Raw genomic sequence first — 26,339 nt, 5'->3', positions numbered from 1 at the left:
TTGAATGCCGAGCGATTGAACCTTCTTGATCAACCTCTAGTTGTAGTCCCACCCAACCTCAGTGAATAAAGCATACTTGCATTTAGCCTAACTATACACCTCAAAATTTTATATACCTCTATCAAATCTCCCATCAAACTTCTATGTTCCAAGGAATAAAGTCCTAACCTATTCAATCTTACCATGTAACTTAGGTCCTCCAGATCCTTGTAAATTTTCTCTTCACTCTTTCAACCTTATTTACATCTATCCTGTAGGTAGGTGATCAAAGTTGCAGACAATACTCCAAATTAGGCATTATTAATGTCTTATACAACTTCACCATAACATCCCACTTCCTGTACTCAATACTTTGATTTATGAAGGCCAATGTGCCAAAAGCTTTCTTTATGGCCCTGTCTACCTGTGATGCCAATTTCAATGAATTATCGAGCTGTATTCCCAGATCCGTAAGTTCAACCACCGGTTACTGAAAGACCACTAAAGCTTCTTCTGCAGATGTTGAACACTTGGCTTTACATAGAAATAGTCATCCCGTGGTTCACAAGCTGGTATGGAGACCTTTACAGTAAAAAGAGCAAGGTCTGTGGTGCCTTTAATATCAGACAACTGGATTGATGAACAAGATATTGTTTGTGATATTGGTTGGGGTTCTGAGTCCCTCCATCCTGCTGAAGGACAGTTACTGTTAGTTTGTTGTATTAAGCTTTGCTTGCTCTACATCATTGTTACCTTGTCTGAAATGTTTTCCTTTCGCTGTCAGCCCTGTTCATGTCTACTTCAACTAGATATTGAAAGAAGACTCAGCTGCAAATGCTTATGGCCTCAGGTATCGGTCCGAAGTTTAATCTTCATTGTGTTTTATTTACTGAGATAATCTATCTACCAGAAAATGATTTCAGATCCCTCCAGTTGGGAAATCTGCAGTTCTTCACATTTTGCTTTACAAGAAGGATTTGTGTTGAGAGTCCAGGTATTACAGGCAAAGCCAGTATTTGTTGCAGTTCCCAAATAAATGAAGATCAGCTGCCATCTTGAAAATCTGTAGATCTCTGTGCCTTGACAGATTTCTGGAATTTCAACTCAAAGGATGAAGAGAGACTAACATATTGAAAATCAAGGAAACTATAGATACAAACAATTTTGAAATAAGACAGAAAATAGTATCTGCTTGCCATTAATGCTTCTTCACAATATAATACCATATTTCATATTGTATGTTTTATTCAAAACATTGTTGTTTCCTGTTCACATTAATTTTTTATTTACAGATGTTCTTTCTCCTCAGTTTTCTGATGGAGGATTATGTCAGAGTCCTGGGTCTTGGGCAAGGATTAACCATTTGTGACCTGGACTCTAGTTCACATTGTGTTTTTGGTTTCTGTTTGTTCCTGTTTCTGTAACTCATGTGGCAATTTTGAGTGGGTGGCTTGTAGATAATAAACAACACAGTACAAGATTGAGCTGGACTGAAAATGCCTGGACTCTTTCCATTTGTGCTTTATATTCTGAGTCTTTTGCTTGTTTTTTTGCACATTGGGGGTTTGATGTCTTTCTTTGAATATGTTCCATGGCTTTCTTAGTTTGGTGGCTGTCTGTGGGGAAGATGAATCTCTGGGCTGTATACTGCATACACACTTTGATAATAAATATACTTTAAATCTTAAAGCATCATGTGTGAGTGGTGTTCAAGTTTGTTCATTAATGAGCCTCACTAGCCCAAAAAGTCAAAATGTTTGCATTGATGAAGCATCTTTCCCAAAGTCAGCATATCCTATGACAGTCAAAGGCCAATAAAATAATTTTAAGGGGAATTTATTGCTCTTATCATCTTATACATCTCTGTGGCTAAGGTGAAAACTTCAGCCAATTTGGACAACGAATATGGCTGGGTGGCCTGACTTTAGCTTGAGGGATAATTATTGGCCACATTAAGCTGGATAAAACCTTTCTATTTTACCACGGGATCTTCAGATAGAATAGCTTGGATCATGGTTTAATATTATTTCCAAGAAGCAGGACTTTCAACAGGGCAACACTTGCTAAATACTGGATAAGGATATCAGCCTAGATCTTTGTATCAGGACTCTGGTGTGGGACTTGAACCCACAAACTTATGATTCACTGACACGTACTACCAATCGTGCCATAACTAGCATTAGTTCATTAAAACTTGAGTAAAAAAAAGTCACTGGCAATTTAAGTTTTGTTGGATTAGTAACAGCGCGACTCTTGAACCATTCAATGAAGAAGCTGTTATGAACTCTGCTAACTTCAGGTTTAGTTTCTAAGTTGCTAAGCTTTTCTTTACATTTATCTTCCATTATTCAGAATGCCAGAGGCTGCATTTTCTACTGTGGCTTTAGGAACACTTCACTAGAAATAATTCTCTCTGCTGTGACTAGATTTATTTCATTATTATAGACAACCTGTGTGCAGTTACAAATGTTATTTAAAACATCAAACGTAAAGCCTGTATAATTGTTTCACATAATCATTCATAGCTAAAGAAGGCAAGTTAATTGGAATAGTTATGACACTGGATTAGACATGAACTGTTCACCTCAGGCTCCTATCTTTGAAACGGATTAGCACAGCAAATGGATGACTCCCCTCTCCCAGGGGTCCAGTGTTTGAATAGCGTCAACCCAGTAGCTAATGATCTTGAGGCATAAAGTAAAATCATCCTTAATATGGTATAAATTGACAAAAAGACATGTTAAAACAAAGTAATTGGACTTGGCACATTCAAATATTTGTTCCATCCATTGATCTCAACATGTTTTCATTATTTTTTAAAGCTTCAATCAAGGAAGCTGCATATGATTATTTAAAAATTCACACATTTTAGGAGAAAGAGAATGATTAATAATTTATTTTGAGAGGATTCTGCTGCTGTTATACCATTCATGTTTTAGGAAGTGCATCTTAACCATTCATTCATCGACACGTTTAATTCTGAATAATGAAGAACTCGAAATGCCACCTTAGCATAGCAATTAGTGCAACACTGCTACGGCTTGGGGCATTCTGGAGTTCAGAGTTCAATTCCAGCACCATCCTGTAAGGAGTCTGCGTACACCTTTCCTGTCTGGGTTTTCTCCGGATGCTCGGGTTCCCTCCCACATTCCGAAGAAGCATCGGGCAGGTTATTGGTCAATGTAATTGGATTAGGGTTAATTGGGGTTATGGGGTTGCTGCGGTGGTGTACTCTCAAACAAGAGAAAATCTGCAGATGCTGGAAATCTGAGCAAAGCACACAAAAGGCTGGAGCCTACTCTGTGCAGTAACACTCAATAAATAAGTATCTCAAAGAATCACTATTTCATTTCTGTAGAATATTCTCAAGGGGGAGGGGAACAGTCAGAGGTCACGGTGCATGGTTAGAAAGACGGATGAAGTCCTTGAAAAGTACAGGGCAATACATGTCCTTTGATCCCTGATGTCAAATTTAAGTTTTGTTGGATCTGTTACAGCGTGCTGATTGAATCATTCAACAAAGAAGCAACTATTAATGCAGTTAACTTTTAACCTACTCTGAGTTCAATCTAACCCTTCCCTCCCACATAGCCCTCCATTTTTATTACATCCATGGGCCTGTCTCAAATACCCCTAATGTAACTACCTCTACTACCACCCCTGGTTCCATGCACCCATCAATTACTGTGTAAAAATTTATCCCTGACTTTCCCCCTAAACTTTCCTCTGACCATCTTAAAATTATGCCCCCTCTTATTAGCAACTTCCACCTTGGGGGAAAAAGTCTCTGTCTGTCCACTCGATCTATGCCTCTTATCATCTTATACATCTCTGTGGCTAAGGGCAGCTAAGGAGAAAACAAAGACAATGGAGACAGTGAGAGCAAATTTAGTCGGCATGATAGACAACAGAGCTGTGGGGGGGGGGGGGGGATTATTGATTTAAACTGCATTTATAATGCAAAAAGCATGACAGCTAAAGTGGGATGAAGGCAGAGAGTGGTTTGGCTCTAGGCACTGCGTATTATAGCCATAAAAAGAACCATGACCGAGGAAAGGCAGGACTGGCAGCTGTGTCCCGGGATACATAGGCTACAGTCATGATCGAGGTGCAGGAAAGGAAGGAGTGGGGGGGGGGGGGGGTGGTGTTCATGACAGAGGACATAACAACTGTCCTAAGAGAGGATTTTCTTGGATATTATCCATATGGATAGAATCTAAAAGCAAGAAAGGGGTGGGATTGCGTTATAGGTCTGCCCGTAGTAAGTGGGATTTGGAGTAGCAGATATATAGAGATTGTAGCTAGTTGCAAACTAATAGAGTAGTAATGGTGGAAGAGGCTCATATGAGGTGGAATCTGTAGAATGTGTCCAAGAAGGACCTACTGGAGAGAGTGTAACACCACACCTCCTCCTGGGAAATGAGGTAGGGCGAGTGGCCAGCAGTGTCTGTTGGCAAGCACATTGGGTCCAGTGACCATATTTCTCTTAGATCTCAAATATTAATGGAGAAGTACAAAGCCATTTAACATCTTAAACTGGAAGAGATCAAATATTGGAACCATGAGACAGAATCTTGAATGGGTAAGATTGTTTGCAGGGAATGAAGCATCTGCCAAGCAGGAGTCCTTCAAAAATGTAGTGTCAAGAGTTGTGGCTTGCATTCTTTTAAGGAAAAGGCAGGCAGGTTTCAGAAACCCTAGTTAGCAAGAGATATTGAGGCTCTGAGTAAGAAAAAGAGGGAGGCGTATGCCACACTAAACTACAGAAAATGTAGAAGTGCATGTGAAAGAAATTAGGAGGGTCAAAATAGAATATGAAAATGATCTGGTAGACAAGGTAAAGTAAAATCCCATGAGATTGTATAGGTAGATTAATATTAAAAACATGGCTAGGAAGAGAATAGATCCCCTTAAAGATCAGCATAATGACTATGTGTGGAACCAAAGGAAATGGGAGTGATTTATTAATGAATATTTCTCTTCAGTGTTTACTGTGGTGAAAATGATGCAAGTTAAGGAAATGGTAGAAAGTTGGTGTATGGTCTTGGACTACTTAGATTAGCATGGATGTATCGGAGGCCTTTAAGTGTGTTATGGTAGATAAGTCCCCAGGCCTGACCTGGCACATTCGCAGTCCTTGTGGGAAGCTTGAGAAGAAATTGGGGAGGCCCTTTCAAACACTTGTCAAAGGCTTCTTTTCTCGCCACAGGTGAGGCTCTGGAGCTAATGTGTACCATTGTTTATAAAAGGTAGACAAGCCAGGATGCTACAGGCTGCTGAGTCTGACAACAGTGGTAGTTAAATTGCTGGAGGAAGTTTTGAGGATCAAGAGACCCCCTTTAGAGAGACAAACGCTGATTCAGGACAATTAGCATGGCTCTATACAGGGGAAGCCATCTCTGACATCTTGGATGTCTTTGTTGAATGTAAGGAAGAAGGCAGATGATTATAGGACAGTGGATATTGTCTATATGAACTTTAGCAATGCCTTTGACAAGATCTCCAATGGCAAATTAGCCTGGAAAACTATATTACATGGGTTCCAGAGGGAGATAGCAGATTGGATTGATAATTGGCTCAGTTGTAGGAAGTAGAATATGGTAGTCAAGTTTTTCACAGTGGAGGTCTGTGTCCAGTACTGTGCTACAGGGGTCAGTGCTGGGATATTAGTTGTTTATAATGCATATAAATGATTTGGATGCAAATATCCAAGGCAATGGTTAGTAAGTTTGTGGATTATACTACCATAACTTGGAGACTGTATAGAAGGTTACCAAAAATTAAAAAGGGATCTTGGTTAGCTAGGTATGTGAGGTTAGGATTGACAAAAGACTATCAATGAAGATAAATGTGAGTTATTGCTTTTTTGGGAGACTGAACAATGTAGTACTTACGGAATGAATGATGGGGCCCTCGGAAGTATGGACTGGAACCCCAGGAGTGCATGTCCATAGTTCACTGAAAATGGTGTCACAGGTAGACAAGGGTGGTGAGGAGCATGTTTGGCACACTTAACTAGTCAGAATACTGAGTATAGGAGTTGGGAAATTATGTTGTGGTTATATAAGATGTTAGTGAGGCATATCGTGTACAGTTTACTCGCCCTGTTATCAGAGATATGTTACTTAACTAGAGAAAGTGAAGAGAAGATTTACCAGGATGTTGACTGGACATGGAGGTCTCTAAGATACAGGGAGAGGTTTTATAGACAAGGTCTTTATCTTCTGGAATGTAAGGGGTGATCTGATGGAGCAGTACAAGATCATGAAGGGCAGAGCACATTGCCTTTCTTCTAGGGAGTATTTGCTAAAAACAGGAGAGCATAGGGTTAAAAAGAGGTGCGAGATTTAAAAGGAAAATCATATCGGGACAGCTTCTTCATGCATAGGATAATTTGGAACAAGCTGACACAACCAGAGGCAGCACATTAGCAACGTCTAAAAGCCATCTAGATAATTACATGGATAGGAAGAATTTAAAGGGTTATGTGCCAAGCACAGGCCAATAGCACTAGCTTACTGGGCAACACAGTAATTTACTAAAAATACATTCATTGTCTCAGTTCTAAAGTTGGCAAATAGCATTAAGTTCATTAACAATGAGTAATCTGAATTTAGTGTGAGATATACTAGCATATATCATAGTGCAGAATGTTCAATTTTAATAATTCATGCGTTTTTACATTTTTCAGAACAATGTAGTTCTGTTTTGAAGTGAAGCAATTAATAAGTGGGATTCAATCCAAAATGTTGACCATCCATTCTCCACCACAGTTGCTGCCTGACCTGCTGAGTTCCTTCAGCAGTTTATCATTCGTTCCAGATTCCAGCTTTTTCTGTGCTCTTGAATTTCCAACAGTTTAATATCTCAGTTTTTGATATTAAGATTCCACTAATGAAGCTATCAATTTTATTTATGTGCAGTGATACAGGTTAATGCAATGGACACATGTGCAGTCTAACAAATTCCAGTACTTTTTGATTAGCTTCCCCAAAGTGCTCCCTTGCTGGCTGGTTCATTGGCAGAAAACTTGTGCATGAACAGTAGCTGTAATCCATACAGTCTGCAAAAGCTTAAGCCTTGGCCAGTCCAGCCTCTACCCTTTTAACACTATGATACATGTTACCTACTGCCAAGCAAATTCTCTGCATTAAAAGTTAACCAATCCAACTCACAATCCTTCAGACTATAATTATTTCCAGAGACTAGAAAATAATCAAGTTTAAAATGAATTTTTATCTCCTTTGCTTCTGTCATCTTCCCTCCCCCAATCCAGCCATATAGTCACAATCCTTCAGAATATAATTATTTCCAGAAATTATCAAATAATCCCAGCACAAGTGGGACTTGCCAATGGCCGAACATTTTAATTCCCATTCACTTTCTGAATGTCGGTCCATGGCATCTTCTTGTACTAAAATGAAGTCACCCTCAGGGTGGAGGAGCACCCCTTTATATTCTGTCTGGGTAGCCTCCAACCATGGCATGAATATTGATTTCTTCTTCAGGTAAATAAATTCTGACCCCCTCCCTCCTCTATTCCTCTGATCTTTTACCTCTTTTCACCTTATTATTTCTGCCTGGCTCTCCTTCCCTTTTTCCTTTCTCCTTGGGGCTACTACCCTCTCCTATCAGATTTCTTCTTCTCCAGCCCTCAACCTTTCCCCTTCACCCAGCTTCACCTATCACCTTCCAGCTAGCCTCCTGCTCTTCCATCTACCTTTTTATACCGGTAGTATACCCCTTCCATTTCAGTCCTGATGAAGGGTCTCGGCCTGAAATGTCGACTGTTTGTTCACTTCCATAGATGCTGCCTGACCTGCTGAGTTCTTCCAGCATTTTGTATGTGTGTTACTTTGGATTTCCAGCATCTACAAGCTTTTTCATTTTTATAAGAAAATCAAGTTTAAAATGTTTTACCTCCTTTTCTTCTTGACTTCTTTCACTCTCTCTATCTAGCCTCCCTTTCCATCACTTCAATTCTGATTCCATTTCTGTTTCTGTACCATATTTCTCACTGGCCTCAAGTTCTATGTGATAGATGATACAGACATCAGTCACAGTATCTGTGGAGTCAGAGACATAGAAGCCTACAGTAGTGTGATCACTACTAATTTCTCCTAAGGCGTTGACTATTGGTGGGACCTCAGGTAGCTGTAGAGGCTGATACAGGATCCACACACTCTAGTGTAGTGTGGGCTTGAGTATATGGTGCTGTGATTAGGGCTTGGGTCCTTTTATTGTTCAATCTCTCATTTTGCAGCTGCCGCTTGTTCTCCATGGCAGAGTGAAAGCTGTTCTCTTGTAGTACGGCTCCCTTCTGAACAGATTTCCTCCAGGTCTATCTATTGAGTGCAACATTTTCCCAGTTTTTAGATGTAATGTTGACCTCCTTCAGGCTGATTTTGATGTTATCTTTGAAATGTTTCCTTTGCCCACCAGGGGCTCGCTGACCTTCCTTCAACTGGGAGTAAAGGATCTGTTTGGGGAAATGTAAGTTGGGCAACAAAGTGACTTAAGCTAGAGTTGATGTTGCATTATTGTGGAGGAGATGCTGTTCATGTTGGACTCCTCCAGTATGCTGGTGTTAGTGCATCTGTTCTTCCTCAAAATCTTTTGTGAGTCTTGTTGGTGGTATTCTTTCAGGGCTTTCAGATGTCTACTGTAGGTGGTCCATGATTCAACTCCACACAATAATGTAGGAAGAATGACTGCTCAATAGACCATAAGTTTTGTTTGGACATATAGGTCATGGTCTTCGAAGACTCTATTCCTTTATCTTGCATAGGCTCGACTGGCACTACTCAGGTGTTGGTTGACCTCTGAGCTGATGTCTGCTTTTGAGGAGAGAATGATGCCAAGGTAGGGAAAGTGGTCTACATTTTCAAGGGAGATATTGTCAACTTTTATGGAGGGCTTGATAAATGGCTGATATAGGACGTGTTTTTTTAATATTCGAAACAAGACCTCAGACCCTATATGTTTTGGCATTGGCATTCATATTGGAAGTTTCCTTCAGAGTGTGTTGTGATTGTACTATCATCCCCATGTAGAAACTCCATGATATGGTGGTGCTAACCTTGTTTTTGACCTTGAACTGGTTGAGGTTGAAAAGCCTGTTGTTTATTCAATACATGCTTGGGATTCCCCATATCACAACCATGGACTCTGTCACAGGGTCGACATGCCCATGTAGATGGGCTGCAGAACTTGTTCTGCAATCATACTCACGAGTATTCAAGTTCCACCTAATTTGTGGTGATCTTTAACTCCCTTCCTCTCATTCCAGTCTTGTTGAGACTTGACCAAAACCATAGCAATATTGATAATTCCTTCTTACCTTTGTCCATGTCCGGGAAAGAGGACTACTATTTTGTATGTTGCTGTAAAAGAATGACATTCATTTAGTATTCACTTATTGCTTCCAGTCGCAGTGTTGCATTAGCTTTCAGTTTGAGAGTTTTAATTAACATCCCCTGTTGTCCTAGCATTTATTGTTTAACTTCAAATTCTGCAAGATCTCTTAAAGTAGGTGAACTGTTGACTCACTCATTTTGGCCTTATCAACACTACCTCACTACCTGTTAGCAAGCTTCAGCCATGAAAATGGAGCTAGCAGAGAGAGAACAGCTGACCTTGGCCCTGCCATTCATTGGACAGACAGCAGAGAAGCTACGGACAGTTGAATCTGTGTTGGGAGAAGTGACTGAAGCAATGCAACAGAGAATTTCACTTTGACAAACCCAGTCCCAGCTGGAAGAGCAAGTGTTGTTTTGGGTTATATACTTACCCCTTCCAGTGTTCAAATAGACTCATGCAAATTTCAGGCAGTTGCAGAGTGGCCCAAATCATCTACAAACAGGTGTAATGCTTCATGGGGTCTGCAAACTTTTATTGCCGCTTCTTCAGATCCACCACTGTCCCCATAAATGCACACACCAAGAAGACCTCTGAAGGATTCCATTGATCAAGTGAAGCAGACCAACCATTCTTAGAACTAAGGTGATGCTTCACCACTGCTCTAGAGCTGTACCCAGACCCATCCTGGCTAATCATCATTGAGGCGATGTATCAGATGTCAGTGTTGGAGCTGTGCTCTCACAGCACTCTTCCATGTACTCCATCTTCCCATTGGATCCCAAGTTAAAAGCAAAACTGTGATCCCGTGGGATATTTTTCTCTCCTGTTAAGCCTTTGTAATTGGTGATGACAAAGTGACCCAGCAGCTGTTTGATGGCTGAGCCCAACCTTAGACTGCTGAGATGGACATAATGTGTGAAAAAAAACAAGCTCTGTCAATGTTAACTTCAGTCACTCAGTATAGTGGAGCAAGGGTTTTGGATATGACATCACTGCAAAGATTGGCCTGGTAGCTACAGATGATTTCCTCTAGTGCCACACCAACTCCAATACAAGGACATGTGAACTGACTTCTCTTCATCTGTGAAGTATTTTCTCTGACAGAAAAAGCTTGTGGATTAGGAACAGACCATAAGACATAAGAGCAGAATTAGTCCATTTAGTCCATTTTCCCTCTCAGCCTCAATCTCCCATCTTCTCCCTGTATCACTTCATGCCCTGACTAATCAAGAATCTATCAACCACTATCTTAAATATACCCAATGTCTTGGCCTCCACAGCAAACAGTGGCAATGAATTCCACAGATTCATCACTCTCTGGCTTAAGAAATTCCTCCTCATCTCCATTCTAAAAGGATGCCCCTCTATTTCAAGGCTGTGCCCTCTGGTGTTATACTTCACCCACCATAGGAAATATCCTCTCTGCATCAAGTCTATTGAAGCCTTTCAGTATTTGGTAGGTTTCAGTGAGGTCACTCTTCATTCTTTTGGATTCTAGTGCATTACAGGTTTAAGAATTGGTGACATCGGGGAATAAATGGGATTCATGGGTTAGGGTTCAAGGGAGGAAGATAGTTATAGACTCCCTTTGGCCCATCCAGTCCATCCTATTCAGGGTGACAGTGGATGTAGGGTAAAGGCTGATGGATTACCTTTAAAGAGTAGCTTGTGGTACCTCCGGTTTCCCACAATGCAATAGTTAAAGAAAATGCCATACGTACTGTAATGGACCTGATGTAGCTCCAGATGTGCAGAACACTCAAACTAACCTCTCTGAATAGGTGAAGCAAATTCCTTCAATGTTCAGTACAATTGTATCATTTCCTATCCAGGCACACATTGTGTGGAAACCAAGATGCAAAGGACAGCACCGAATGAAGTATTTATTTATAGTCTGCCAAAGAATTGCACTTTGCTGAATTGGCCTTCAAAGGCCTGTGCTTTTCCACAGACACATTTTCTCAATGTCCACCAGTCCCTTTGTGAAGAATGGGTGTGACTCACCTGGCAGCTCAGGCGCGAGTTTTCAGTCTGTTGTACTACCTCCTAACTAAACTTTGGAAAATCCTTCTTTTTGTTGGTGAGAATTGATTGCCCAACAAGGCACTGATTTTCTTGCATGATTCCTAGTGTTAGGATTAATATACCGGTAACTGTGTTTCACAACTCTTGGGTGGTCTGACCTCATGTTATAATATAACCCCATTGCTATCACTTACTCACCTATCCAATACAACCACCCACAATTTTTAATACTTAAGTACCCATTTGTTATTACCAGGTAAGTGGTAAGCCCTTTCCATTTTCCCACAATTCATTGCGTAGGTCATGCAAGATGACAAGTCAGAATCTTACACATAAGTTTCAAAGTTCAAAGGTGAGCACCACTGAGTTCTGTTGAAACTTTGTTGTTGATCCATGCTACACATTTTTGGAGGTTTCATTTTATAACTGAAACTTTGTAAATTCTCCTGATTTCCCCTACCTGAAATGTTGTTTTACAAGTTGCCCGAGCTTGAAATGTTGATTTGGTTTCATCAGAAGCAATTGGTAATGTGATGTTTGTACTGTAATTCGATTATTGTCTACATTGACTGCCCCGGTGATAAATCCTGAGGCAGCACAGAAATAGAGGGAGATTCTCAGAACAGCTCAGTGCAAGCTAACAAACATCATTGCCTCGTAATTCCACTGATCCATGTTCAAACTGGATATTCAGCCGTCTTTTACAGAACTTTCTCTAGAGCGGGGATTCCCAACCTGGGGTCCAAGGACCCCTGGCTTAATGGTATTGGTTCGTGGCATGAAAAAGGTCGGGAACCCCTGATCTAGAAGTTCCATTTTCCCACTACACATCATGGACAAAAGTTGTCAATGGAATGAGTGTGAGTGACAGAATCTGAAGGAAACTTGTTCGAAAAGCAGGGAAAATAAAATAGGATTAGAATAGAAACAGAGTTGTTGGGTGCCTGATGGCTGGCATAATGTGTAATATGACTAGTATGACTCTTAAAATTGATAGTGACCTATCAAAGCAGCTTAAAGAAAGACAAACTTTTTTTGTCACATGCCCTCCCCACCATTGAGCACATTTACATGAAGTTTTGTCACAGAAAATTAGCATCAATTGTCAGGGATATTCACTACCCAGGCCATGTACTTTTCTCACTGCTACCTTCAGGTAGAAGGTACAAGAGCCTCAGGACTCACACCACCGGGTGCAAGAACAGTAGAACAGTTCCTACCCCTCAACCATCAGGCTCCTGAACAATGGGGATAACTACATTCACTTGCCCATCCATTGTGTTTCCCCACAATGAATGATCTCACTAAAGAATCTATCTCACGCTCTCATGATTTATTACTATTTATTTATATTTGCATTTGCACAGTTGGTCATCTTCTGCACCTTGATTTCATTGATCCTGTTATAGTTTTTATTCCATAGATTTGCTGAGTATGTCAACAGGGAAATTAATCTCAGGGTTGTATATGGTGACATATATGTACTCTGATAAAATTGACATTGAACTTTGATGTAATCTGAACATAGTGAAATGAGTCACTTGTGTCAACATTACTGTCTGAGTATTGTGTTGGGGGCGGTCCACAAGTGTTGCCATGCCCACAATTTACTAACAACAACCCAAACATCTTTGGAACATGGCGGAAAACCAGAGCACCTGGCAGAGATGCAGTGGTCCCAGGGAGAATGTACAGACTCCTTACAGACAGTGGCAGGAATTGAACCCTGATCACGTTTCTCAGCAACGTAAAGCATTACGCTAAATGCTTGGACATTTCATATTGGAGTTATGAGTCAATCACATTACTGTGAGTTTGGAACAATATTAAAGGGAGTGCAGGGTAAGGACTAGATATTTCATTCAGCACGGGACATTTTTTTGGGGGGCTCGGGCGTGGGGTGCGTGGGTGTCAGAGCCGGACAGAAGTTGGGAAGGGGGTAGAAAATGCTTTGGAGAGAATGCAGAAGATGTTTGCCAGGATGCTGTCTGCTATCATGAGAGGCTGGATACCTGAGTTGTTTTCTCCGGAGTGCTGGAGGCTGAGGTGAGATCTGATGGAGATTTACAAGATTATGAGAGGCACAGATAGGGTAGACAGGGAGCATCTGTTTCCCAAGGTTGAAATGTCTAATACCAGAGGGCATGCATTGAAAGTGAGAGAGGGTAGGTTCAAAGGGGATGTGAGGGGTAAGTTTTTTTTTAAACAGAGTGGTGGATGCCTGGAGTGATGGTAGAGGTAAATACATTGGAGGCTTTTAAGAGACATTTGGATAGGCACATGAATGTAAGGAAGATGGAGGGATATGGACATGGTGTAGGTAGGAGGGATTAGTGTATGAATAATTTTGAGTTGCTTTTTAGCTGTTTCGGAACAACATTGTGGGCTGAATGGCCTGTTCCTGTGCTGTACTCTTCTATGCTCTACGTGCACTCTTACTGGCAATATGGTCATTACTACAGATACATTTATTTTATACACAGACTGCTGAAGGAACTCAGCAAGTCAGGCAACATCCATGGAAGTGAATAAACAGTCAATGGTTCAGGCCGGGACCTTTTTCAGGACAGTTTATTTTAATAAAATGAATTTAAATCTCATTGGAGTTAATCACCTTGGGTGAGTACACCAGGTCTTTGCTCGTGCTGCTATCTGCTTTGCCATGTTCATGCTTGCATAACACACAGTAATAGATTAAACAGCTTATAAATATCGGGTATTGACTTTACATTTGTTGTCATCATGCACTCCAAGATACATTTCTTAAACTGCATGCACTTTTTCCACACTTTGCCATTTCTTAACCATTTTTACAGCATATAAGATACTTTACTGTATAAATGTATTGTACAAAAATAAATACTATGTTAGATAACGCTGTACAGGGAAGCATCGAATAGCACCAGCTATTCAAACAGCAACAAGAGCACACTTATGCACATTAGTGTCACTGCAGAGTGAATTGACTGTCGACTCGTTTGATTTATAGGAGATAACGTTGCGAATACTGCTTGGGAGGTGTTTCTGGGCAATGGGAGGTTACAGATTGTCCCTTCACAACAGGAGGTGCAGACCTGAAAAAAAAACAATGATACCAAATGTTATTAGGTTTACAGTGAGGGTAACCTATATTTTCGGTGGTGCGTTCAAGAAACGATAGGTTTTATTAACAAAAAAATTAATTGTTAATAAAGTTCAGAAAGAATTCTTCCAACCCTCAGGTTGTTCTAAAGACTACCAATTACATTTGGAAATGTCCTACATATAACAGAGCTGTGCAGTAGAGGAACAAGCCCTTCAGCCCACTGTCTGTACTGGCCATGATGCCAAATTAAACTAATTCTACCATCTCCACATGATCTACAGCCCTCCATTTCTCAATTTCTGAATGGAGAGAAAACACAAAAAAACTGGAGGTGCAAAATAACTTGGGAGTCCTTGAGCTGGATTCCCTGAAGGTTAATTTGCAGGTTGAGTCTGTGGTGAGGAAGGCAAATGCAAAGTTGGCATTTATTTCAAGAGGACTAGAATATAAAGGTAAGGATGTAATGTGTCTTTATAAAGCACCAGTGAGGCCTCACTTGGAGTATTGTGAGCAGTTTTGGGCCCCTTATCTTAGAAGGGAGGTGCTGAAACTGGAGAGGGTTCAAATGAGGCTCATGAAAATGATTCCAGGTTTGAGTGGCTTCTCATATGAAGCATGTTTGATGGCTCTGGGCCCGCGTTCACTAGAAATCAGAAGAATTTAGGGTGACCTCATTGAAACCTATCAAATGGTGAAAGGCCTTGATAGAGTGGATGTGGAGAGGATGTTTCCAATGGTGGGAGAGTCTAAGGCAGAGGACACAGTCTCAGAATAGAGGGACAACCTTTTAGAATGGAGATGAGGAGGAATTTCTTTAGCCAGAGAGTGGTGAATCTGTGGAAATCTTTGCCACAGGCAGCTGTGAAGGCCAAGCCTTTATGTGTATTTAAGGCAGAGGTTGATAGCTTCTTGATTGGTCAGGGTATCAAAGGTTACAGGGAGAAGGCAGGAGACTGGGGCTGAGAGGAATATTTACGTCCATGGACTCACTTACTTTCTAACTTTGTAACAAGCTCTCCTTATAGCATATGCACCCTAATCAAGACAGATTACCGGTGAACCTCAAATGCACCCTCTCGAACCAACACATCCTTTCTGTAATGCAGCTACCAGAGCTGCACACAAAATTTCAAATGTGGCACAACCGAAGTTTTACATAGCTGCACCATAACCTCTTGACTTTTATAGTGATGCAGACAAGCGTGCCATATACCTTTACTATCAAATGAACTTATGTTGCCACTTCTAGTGGACATTCTCTCTGTACTGCCAAGTGCTAGAGTGATTTTTGGGTTTAGATCATTTACATTTAGGAAATGGCTTTGGCTACCAGTCTTCTGCTCCTTGATAATGTATTGTGCATTTAATTTGGAACAATGCATTACTAAAAGCTGTGAGTCCCAGTCCAGGATGTGAACCAGAAGGTGTGAAGTTTGCATGTAGTTTCAAAGAAAGCATTGCCTATACTTTGTAAATATGGAATTGTCCTTTGTGTCTAGCAAATAAATATTGAGCCCCACGTTAGGCCAGCAGACCTTTCCACTGAAAGTGTCTTCCCATGATGCCTGCTGTACCTTGTTTTGACAAATAAAGGATCTGCTTTGTATCTACCAGTAACTCTCTCCTGCGATTTCATTCACACAACATCAAGGTCCTACCACCTACTTTATATGTTCCCCCTACAATTCACCTCCCAAAGTGAATCTCACACTTGTCCAGGTTGAACCCGTACCTACAACAGATTTATATCTTGTGCCGCCCTTTATCAATCTTCTGCAACTGCCCACTTGTGCCTTTTGCAAACTTTCTGCTTTGCCCATGCACACTTCCATCCAGATCATTCACTAGCAAGAGTTCCAAGCACAGATGCTTGCAGAACATTGACTGGATCAAGCTGGATCTCTCCCACCCACAATTCTCGTGGTTAATACCTACAGATTGTGAGGTGGAGGCTGACGAGTACATTGGAAATGTGGAATGGCCAATATACCTGATCCTCGAACAGCGTGCATGCATTCTTGGTCTAAAAGTGTGGCCCTCACATCTGTTGAAACAGGAGCTCTGGAGAGCACACAAAGGAGATCCACCAGGAATGAAAGGTTCAATTATCAGGAGGGACAGGGTGTGTTTTCCTGGAGCACAGGAAGTTAAAAAGGACATGATTGAGGTACATAAAGTAATGAGGGGTATTGACTGCAGGAAACCTTTCTCCACTTTAGAGGCAGACACTAGTAGAGGACATAGATTTATTGTTCGGCATGGACCAAGGGCTGGAAGATGGGAGTAATTCAGCTGTCCACATTCGGCCCATTGGTCAGTGTGTATTGTCAGCCAAACAGCCTGTTTCCATGACCTCTGAATCCATAACTAACTGAATTTTATAATTTGTTGCAAGGAAAAGTGAGTAAAAATGAGAGCTTATGCTTCACTTAAGGTACTGGCAAGACGACAGTGTTGTCTGCATATTCAAAGGAGGATATAAATGCACTGGGAATGGTTCGTAGAACATTCATTAGACAGATTCTGGAAATGGATAGATTGTTTTACAAGGTCATGCTAGGCTTACATCTGCTGGAGTATATATGAGAGGCAACGTGATTGAAACACGCACGATCATGCTGATTTTCAACAGGGTGGAAGTGATGTCATTGAGCTGAGAAGGGAGCAGGAAAGGTTGATTTATTGAGATGCAGTGTGGACAGGTCCTTCCTTCTTCGAGCCGTGCAGTCCAGCAATATACTGATTTAATCCTAGCCTAAACACGGGACAATTGACCTACCAGCCGGTAAGTCTTCGGACTGTGGGAGGAAACTGGAGCACCCAGAGGAAGCTCACGTGGTCACAGGGAGAACGTACAAACACCTTACGGGCAGCAACGGGAACTGAACCCGTTGTATTGTATTGTAAGGCGTTGTGCTAAACAATACACCATCATGCTGCCCCAAACCAAGACGTAATGAGGACTGGAAGGCTTAAATTATGAAGAGAGGTTGGATAAGCTGGGACTATTTGCCCTGCAGCTTAGGAGACTAAGGAGGGAACTTTACAGAGGTGTATAAGATTATAAGGGATATAGCTATGTTGTCTGATCAAGATGGCACCAGTGAACAGCACTACCTCGGGTGACATCTTCCAGACAGTCTACAGGGGGGTGATGTTCTTGTTACTGTAGGCATGATTTTTCTTTTGCATGTGTGGGGGGTGGAGGGTGGTGTGCTGTTCTTGTTGCCATTTGCGCAATTGCTTTTGTGCATGGGGAGGGTTAATGTTTCTCTTTTGAACAGCTTCCCTGGTTTTCTGTTTTGTGTCTATCTAGAGAAGACAAATCTCAGAGTTGTACACTTTGTTAATAAATGTACCTTGAAGTCTGAACTCCAAAGGTGGATAGTTACTGTCTTTTCCCCAGAGATAGGGGAATCTAATCTAATACTAGAGAGCATAGGTATAAGGTGCGGGGTTGGAGTTTGTGTGTGTGTGTGGGGGGGGAGGAATTTAAAAAGGACGCAAGAGGCCTCTTGGTTGGCGGTGATGTATTGGACCAAAGGGCCCTTTTGTATTCTGTGTAACTCTTATACCATAGTGTTTCCACTCATGGGAAAATCTAGAATTAGGGTTTAAAAATAAGGGGTTAAAGCCTTGGAATTACCAATGTACCTGATGACTGAACTCCATACATTCACTCTTCGTCTAATAACGTGGCTCCCGCATTTGTCAAAATATAGGGTCGCCCATTTAAACAGATGAGGCAGTCTTCTTCTCTCAGAGGGTCATGAATTTTCTTGCTCAGAAGGAAGGCAGGAATAAAGTTACTGAATAATAATCAGACAGGCAGATTCTGCTAAACAAGAGGACGAAGGTTTGTGTGTGTTGATGGAAGGTGGAACAGAGGTCACAAGCACTTGGGCCATGATCCGACTGAATGAATCAGGTTTCAGGGGATGGATCGCCCAGGTCTCTTCTCAAACTGTTCAACGTTCGAGTCAGCCTCATTTCCCAAATCTTTGAAGAACGAGAATTTATTGCATCCATAAAATCACAGAACATCAAACCTGAGGGGAGCTGTCTTTAAAAGGAATGCAAATAGCACTTATTCACCTTGTATCCTTCAGTATCAGGTTGTGTACACCCCACAGATAAACAATCCTTCAGTGATGCACATCGCTTTGTAACCAATTTACTGCCACCATTTGCATTCATCTTGTGCCTTGTGTAACAGTACTGTGTTTCTAGAAAGAAAGGAATAACAAGCTAGTTACAAAAGAGGCTTGCCTTTGTGGCAATATTCGACACACTTGTAATATTTAACAACCATTATACAAACAATGGAAGCAGCAACGCTGAACATTAATTTTACTGTATAGATGTTTGACACAAACACCTTGTTTTAATACTGTAACTTGTTTAGATGATCATTAATTAAAAATGATAGAGATAGCACCATGTAAGAAAACCATCTGCAAACTCGCATCACAGTCATTTCATTCTGAAGTGTTTGTAGCAACTAGGTGTCAGATACCGGATTTTTTACATTTGGGAAGCAGCTGAGAAATGTAACTGCCAGAGCAGCAATCAGTTATTGTTTGCCAAGCTGTATTGTGAGCTATGTTGGTGCACCCTGAACACTGAGCAGTCAATGTGTGATTTCTGCCATCCCTTTCTTGCTCCTGGGGACCACGAGTGCTCCTGGCACAGGTCTTTCCATTGGGCAAGATAACAAAGGGAAAGCCGATGCCTCTGTGAGAAGTCTTGTACAACTCCATCACTAACTCAAAGTCAATGCACATTAAAAAAAAAGGCAGGAACTAACGTGAGATGTTAAGAATTATGACTAAAAAGCTTTTTTTTAAACTTGCCTTCCCCCTATCCTGGTAAAATGCAACAATAATGGAATTGTTAACAATGTAATGGCAAACAAGCATCAGCAATCACTTGCCTTCAGACCCAGTATGATATCTGGAAAACTAGCAGAGGGCAACTTTGGGAAGTTTTGTTTTAATTCTACTGTTCTTTTGGAGCATCCCATGTGCCAGGTTTTAAATTATTCATCTGCTAAGTCTCAAAATGTCATTTTCTGCTGAATGGTGCCCGTTGCAAGAGTGAAAGAAATGAAATAAATTTTAAAGAAGTAATACAGAGAAAACCTGCAGGTTCTGGAAATCCAGGCAGCAGACACAGGGGAATTCAGTGCAGGCCGGGCAGCATCCATGGGAAAGAGTAGACAGTTGACATTTCAGGCCAAGGGTCCTGATGAAGGGACTCTTTTCCAGAGATGCTGCCTGGTCTGCTGACTTCCTCCAGCATTTTGTGTCTGCTGCTCAGGTTCAAATGCCACATCTGACTGTACTCTTACAGCAGGCTTTCCTGTTCTTGAGTTTGGATCTATTGGATTGACTGCACACACAATACAAAGGAAAACTGGAATAGGAGGTGATGGGTGGATTACACCAGAGAAACAAGCCCTGGCTCAAGTTCCTTCCGTGTAATATCTAAGTTGGGTAAATAAAATCTCAACCACTCTTGATCTTCTCTTTTCATGAGATCCCACTGAATAGCAATCATGAGAAGGAAGCTTGGCTGATTTCTACTTCCCTGGAGACTGAGCCCTTGGTGTCCTTACTTGCTTCATGGCAGAGATCAGCCATACCTCACAATCAATGTGAGAAGTTTCTATGTGATTTACAAAATGTCCACAATGTTAACAAACTGACTTGAACCCTAACAGTCAGTACTCTTGTACCTATTGGACCAAAGACATAGGAGCAGAATTAGGCAATTCAATCCATCGAATCAGCTCCACCATTCTATCATGGCTGATATTTCCCCCCTCAATCCCATTCTCCCGCTTTCTCCTCATAACCCTTGAGGCCCTTGTTAATTAAGTACTTATCGAACTCCACTTTAAATATACCCAATGACTTGGTCTTCTCTCACCCCATCTGTGGCAATGAACTCCACAGATTCACCACCCACTGGCAATAGGAATTTCACCTCATCTCTGTTCCAAATGAATATGCTTCAACATTGAGGCCGTGTCCTCTGGTCCTAAACATCCTTCTATTGGACACATTCTCTCCACATCCACTCTATCTAGGCCTTTCAATTTATCCTTGCCTACTTAGCACCAGTGATCTAGCAAACAGTTCTCTAATTGAATTAGATGGGGATAGTTTAGAAGTGCTCAAGACGAACTCGTTTTAGATATTCTTTAGGTCTCACTTTTAACTGGAATACTGTATTTTACATTACAACTTGAATGAAATATGAAAAGAACATGATGATTTCAGCAATTACTTATATTCCTCATGGCCAGCTGTGAAATTTAGCAATGCCACATAACAAGTATCAAAACAACACAACTTCTCAGCTACTGAAATGCAAGCCACAGGTTGGATTGATTAAAAAGTCATCTTCTGCGGCATTCCAGAGGAATGAAAAGTTTCCTTCCCTTCACAATGGGCAATGTGCCAGGCTTGACAAATAACACTCTATGCTGATGGATCCATATTATGGAAGAACAATCTGACACTGCAAATATGGGAGCCCACCAGGTTCTGTAAGAGGCGTAGGTTAGGTTATGACCAGGGGGCAGGGTGGAGATACGTCTCCACCAAAAGGAGGGGTAAGGTGCTCCTTTCTTGCAGGTCACCTTTGGGCAAGGTGTAGCACCTACTTAGCACTGCCACTGCCCCCCCCCCCCCACCACTCAGGGTCACGTGAAGCCAGGGGAGCAGGTGGTGGATGGTCGTATGAGCAGCTGGTGCATATCACAAGTCCTCATGCAAATCTCTGAAGAGAATTGATATTTGCTGGGGTCACCCATCTTGTAAAGACACTGCCCAGAAGAAGGCAATGACAAACCACTTCTGTAGAGGAAAATTGCCAAGAATAATCATGGTCATGGACAGACCATAATCGCCTTCATCATACAGCACGGCACATAATAATGATTATGATAATAATTTTTTTTTATATACAGTACTGTAGAAAAGTGTTGGGCACCTCTATGGAGCTAGGATGCCTAAGACTTTCACAGAGTGCTACAGTAATCTTATGCATTGCACTGTTCTGCGACCACATAAAAATTGTTTTGTTATATACAAGTGATGATAAACCTGATTCTGACACGGGTCTCTATTGTGGAATGAGAGTGGGAAGGGGGCAGGAAGAGAGGAATCATGGTTGGGAATAGGGGAAGGGAGAGGGTAGGGAGCGGTTAGACACAGCAACCCCCCCCCCCCACCCCAAGGCTTTTGCACAGTACTGTAGGTTCTAGTTTTACAAAATTTTCATTATTGGAATGGAGTGTATTATAGAAAGTGCCTAGCATGTGAATGGGAATATTGAAATATTTTCTGGTGTGTCACATTAGTGTGCTTAACGATAGCACTGCCATTCGATTTGGACGTACCTCGTGGACAGTAGATGTCTGGTGCCCAACGGTTGCACTCATAATTATCTGCTGCATTTTCGCATGTAAAACATTTGAACCCACCAGGATAGGGTGTCGCTGAAAAAGAATAAACATTTGGATAGAAAGCTCTGGTCCCAACATTTGGCAATTTATGTATGAATTGTAAGTAATTTGGTAATTTATGTATGAATTACAGGTGGGAGAACATAACTGTACATTGGAAATGTGCACCTAGCAGTCAGTGCTACATCAGATGCTTTGACTTCTGAATTTTGATTTCAAATAACATCATTTTTGTAAAGAAATGAGAAAATAGCTGGAATTTTTCAAAATGGGAATGGTCACAGAACCAAGGACACTCCAGCTTCAGAACAGGTCCAAGAGCTGACAGCTGCACTGAAAACAAAGCCTAGTTAAACCACAACCCTCCCCACATCTTCAACGCCGATGCCTCAAGAAGGTAGCTTCCATCATTATGGACTGTCACCATCTAGAGCATGCTAACCTTCTCATTACTACTATTGGAGATGAGGGACAGGAGCCCGAAACTCTCCCTCAGCATTTCAGGAACTACTTCTTCCCCTCTGCCAGCTTTCGGAACGGCTCACAGACACTACCTCGTTATTCCTCTTCTGAACTATTGACTTCTGTAACTTAAATAATTTTAAAGTCTTCCAATGTACTGTTGCAACAACAAATTTCAACATATATTGAATAGTACATCAGTGACAACAAATCTGATTCTGATTTTCTCCACCCAGAATCAGATCCTGTCACCATGCACACTCAAGCATGTCGCAGCCTCTTAAATGCCACTACGTTTGGAATCTGCTTCCACCCCCCCCCCCAATACCTAAAACATGCCCTCCAGAGCTCCTTTCATCTTCCCCCCTCCAGTTAAAAGCATGTCCTCCAGTTACTGACATTCCCACCCTGGGAAAAGACTCTGAATGTCAATTGCAGATTGACTTTGAATTGCAGATTTCAATATTACACAATGGTGAGAAATGCCACTGAATTCTTTGGGAGGAGAGAGAAAAGGGGAGGGAAAGGGGAGTTGGGGGGGGGGAGAGGTGGGGAGGGGGGTGTAACCCACCCAACAGCAGTGGGGAAAAAACCCTGCATTTACCCTATCTATATCCCTTATAATTTTGTATACTTCTGTCAAATCTCCCCTCAATCTTTTACGTTTCAAGGAATTAAGTTCTAACCTAGTTAACTTATCCTTTTAACTCAGGCCCTCCAGACTGTGGCAACATCCATGGCAAATAAAGTTGTTGTGGGACAATACAGATTCAGCAGACAGCAAAGATTCAATCAAAACTACATTGGCAAGGCAAGGCCAACCCTTTCCCCATTCATTGCAGGCAGACTGTAGTTTAACAGTGTGAACCATCCACACACTTCTCAACGCAGCCTAGATAACCTTCCAATAAAATCAATAATATCACCTACTGCCAGCACAAGGAAACTGAACTTTTGGTTATAAGTGTTAAATTGCTGTGACTAAATTTGATGTCTGAAGTTCTAATGGACTGATTAACAGGGTGTTTCTTTGAAGTCAAGTGTTTTTTTTAAAAAAGCATTTGAGACAACTACAACATGCATTTTTATAGCTTCACCGTTATAATGACCAAGGTGTTTCAGCTTGAGAAACTGACAGATGAAAGTTGATTGTAAATCACTCGGTCAGCATAGAAACATAACATTAGAGCATTTCAAAGCAAATAGGAGAACATAAAATCTACCTTGAGTACTGCACTTAAAGATGATCTCAAGACAGGATGCTGAAGGAAAAGACCCTATCATCTTTCAAGGTTACTTATTTATTTCCTGCAGTTATTAGTAACAATTTTCCATGGAGCAGGATAAATTAAGGCTCCTTTGAAAAGGAATTATTTCAGGATACAGATGCTTATTCACTCTGCTGCTAATATTTTTAGCACTGCATCCTGAACATCAGAGCATTTTGGAAGTATTCATATTTCAGGCAAATAGCCCTTCCAGCATTGAATTTTCTTTTGGGTGTGGGGTGTATTGACTTTGCCAAATATTTTATTTCTCTCAAAATGTAATTTGACATTTTTTTTCTGATGCGGAATTTTTGGAAATAATCGTGGTAAATAACTTCTGTGGTCAAACTGAGAATGACCACTAATCCAGGTAAGTGGCTGCTTTGAAATGCCGATGCAGCAAACTACCGGGGTAATACACGAGCACGTTAAATCCCAATACTACGATCACATTCCAACGACAAACACAACAAAGTCTGAAGATGCTGAAAATCCACAGCTACACACAAAAAATGCTGGAGGGGCTCAGCAGGTCAGGCTGCATCTATAGAAATGAATAGATAGTCGATGTTTCAGCTGGGGTCCTTCTTCAGGACTGAAATGGAAGAGGGAAGACGTCAGAATGAGCAGCTATAAACAGGATCTGTTGAATAAGCCACTCTGACACCAATTTATCCAAGAAAGCAAATTGGCTCAAAAGTTGCTTGTTTTGCCTTTTTTTTTTGCTTTGGACTTTTGTACAAACCTTGACTTTATCGGGGTTCAGAGGCATGCTTGTGTGCCTCAACAACCCAGACAGGTATGCTGGCTGGAGCCAGGACCTTATGTTTTGGCTCTTGATAGGGTCACTCGTGCCAGGCAAATCAAAGGGTAGAGGCTGGACTGAAAATAGTCCACCAGGCTCACGGTTCAGGGCTAACAAAAAAAAATGGTCACAGAAACAATGAAGAATCCTTCTACATCCGAGTGTGACGACATTCCTGGAGTCTCCACCCAGGACTTGCATGACTCACAGAAGTGAAAACTGAGAGGAAGCTACTGGCACGATGAAGGAAGCCCTGCACACTGCCAGAGATTAAGGACTTTCATCGCTGCTCTAAATGCCAGCAGCATAACGCAATTTATGTATAATACTTCTTGTACATTTTTTCAGAGTAGTTGTCACTACAAGTACAACACTTAAAACGACAAACCTAGCCCTAGAATCTAACCATTGTGCATTAGAACTTCCTTGTTTTGGACAAAAGGCCAGTATTCACCCAACATTTAGATGGCACCTGAATTATCTGTGTAACATAGGGCTCCTTCTGCGCTAGGTGAGTAAGAATTTGAACAATGAAGGGCACACAGCCCTGAAGGACTGTGGACCGAATGAAGCCAAGAAACTGAGACGAGATGGGAGACTCCCATACAGAAATAGTCAGGAGAAAACAAACAAGAGCCTGTCACATAGCACAGAAATGGTCCCTTCGGCCCACAAGGGCCAAACCAACCTGTCAAGTATCTAACTACAGTAATCATAATTTTATTCTCAAATTCTCCTCAATTCTAGCACTCACCCACACACCAGGAGATATTTACAGTGCCTTTCATCCCACTAACATGAGCATTCAGAAACTGGAGAAGCAAGAGGAAATCATATATTCATAGAGAGGGTGGGAAAACACCAAACTGCATGGGAGGTCAGGAATGAACACAGGCCCCTGGAGTTGGGCAGAAATAGCTCCATCAGCTGCACCATTGTGCCACTCTAAAGAAAGGGCCTATTCTGCACTGTATCTCAATAAATAAATAGATAAACATGCCTCTCATAACTGCAAACATTTCTATAATGTTGCCCACTTTTCCTAAGTTCTAAGGAATAATGAACTAGCCCAGCCAACCTTACCCCATAATTCAGGCACTCTAATCCTGGTATTAAATCTTTAATGTAAAAAATCCAGTTCACAAAGATCTTTGTAAATCACTCACTAAAGATGTGTTCTTCTTTGGATGGTCTTAATTCTGATGACAAATGGCTGCCTAAGGTTTATCTGAATGTTGCTTGGAGACTCCAAGATGTTGAGAATTTGACAAGGATACAGTCAAAATATGAAAAAGCTTTCACTCAAAAACTGCAGGGAGAACCTTTTGCAGAATAAATTAATTTAAGCAATACGTACACATAGATAATGCTGGAGGAACTCATCGGGTCAGGCAGTATCTACGGAAATGAATAAACCGTCATTGTATCAGGCCAAGACCCTTACTCAGGATGGTTGTTTTTTCAAGAGTGAAATTAGTCCAGTCAAAACTGGGGCCTTATGATGAGGTATAAAAATATATAGTCATTAGTCAAGAAAGGGGGAGACAAGAAGTGAGCTAGTCAGCCCAGCAACTTTTAATGGTAAAACGTTAGAATCCAGTTTTAGAAGTTAACAGCAAAACAACTGAGTATGGCTTTATGAAAGGAAGATTTCTTCCAACAATCAGCTGGAGTTCCGAGGGGAAAGAAACAGCCAAAGAAGCAGTACATTTTGGTTTCTAGAGGGAATTTCCTGAAGTGGAAATAATTCAGAAAGTGTGTAGTTTGGGTGGTTGATTGTTGGTTTGAGTTGTTCTCCGATCTTGGCAATTTACGTACACACATTACAGCTCACTGATGATGCCTCCTCTCATGGTAACAAACGTTCACAGGTAAATTGCC

The 26,339-nt window shown here is 41.3% G+C and overlaps 1 protein-coding gene across 6 annotated transcripts in view; it reads right to left on the bottom strand.

Annotated features, from left to right (window-relative positions):
* Nucleotides 1-13,934: 13,934 nt before the first annotated feature.
* The window catches only part of lypd6 (LY6/PLAUR domain containing 6), a 258,451-nt gene continuing 246,046 nt past the window's right edge, over nt 13,935-26,339 (bottom strand). For 5 of the 6 annotated variants that reach the window (XM_059969137.1, XM_059969139.1, XM_059969140.1 and 2 more), the window contains 3 exons: nt 21,858-21,956; nt 18,545-18,675; nt 13,935-14,438 (listed from right to left, as the gene is read on the bottom strand). In XM_059969137.1, coding sequence (XP_059825120.1) covers nt 14,271-14,438; nt 18,545-18,675; nt 21,858-21,956 — 398 coding nt within the window. In that variant the 3' untranslated portion in view covers nt 13,935-14,270. The remainder of the gene's footprint in view (nt 14,439-18,544; nt 18,676-21,857; nt 21,957-26,339) is intronic. The other variant, XM_059969141.1, reaches the window with a different exon arrangement.

This window comes from Hypanus sabinus, chromosome 5 (assembly GCF_030144855.1).
Source record: "Hypanus sabinus isolate sHypSab1 chromosome 5, sHypSab1.hap1, whole genome shotgun sequence".
NCBI classification, from domain to species: domain Eukaryota; kingdom Metazoa; phylum Chordata; class Chondrichthyes; order Myliobatiformes; family Dasyatidae; genus Hypanus; species Hypanus sabinus.
The sequence above is the reverse complement of the archived record's forward strand: the minus strand, read 5'-3'. Positions and strand labels throughout refer to the sequence as shown.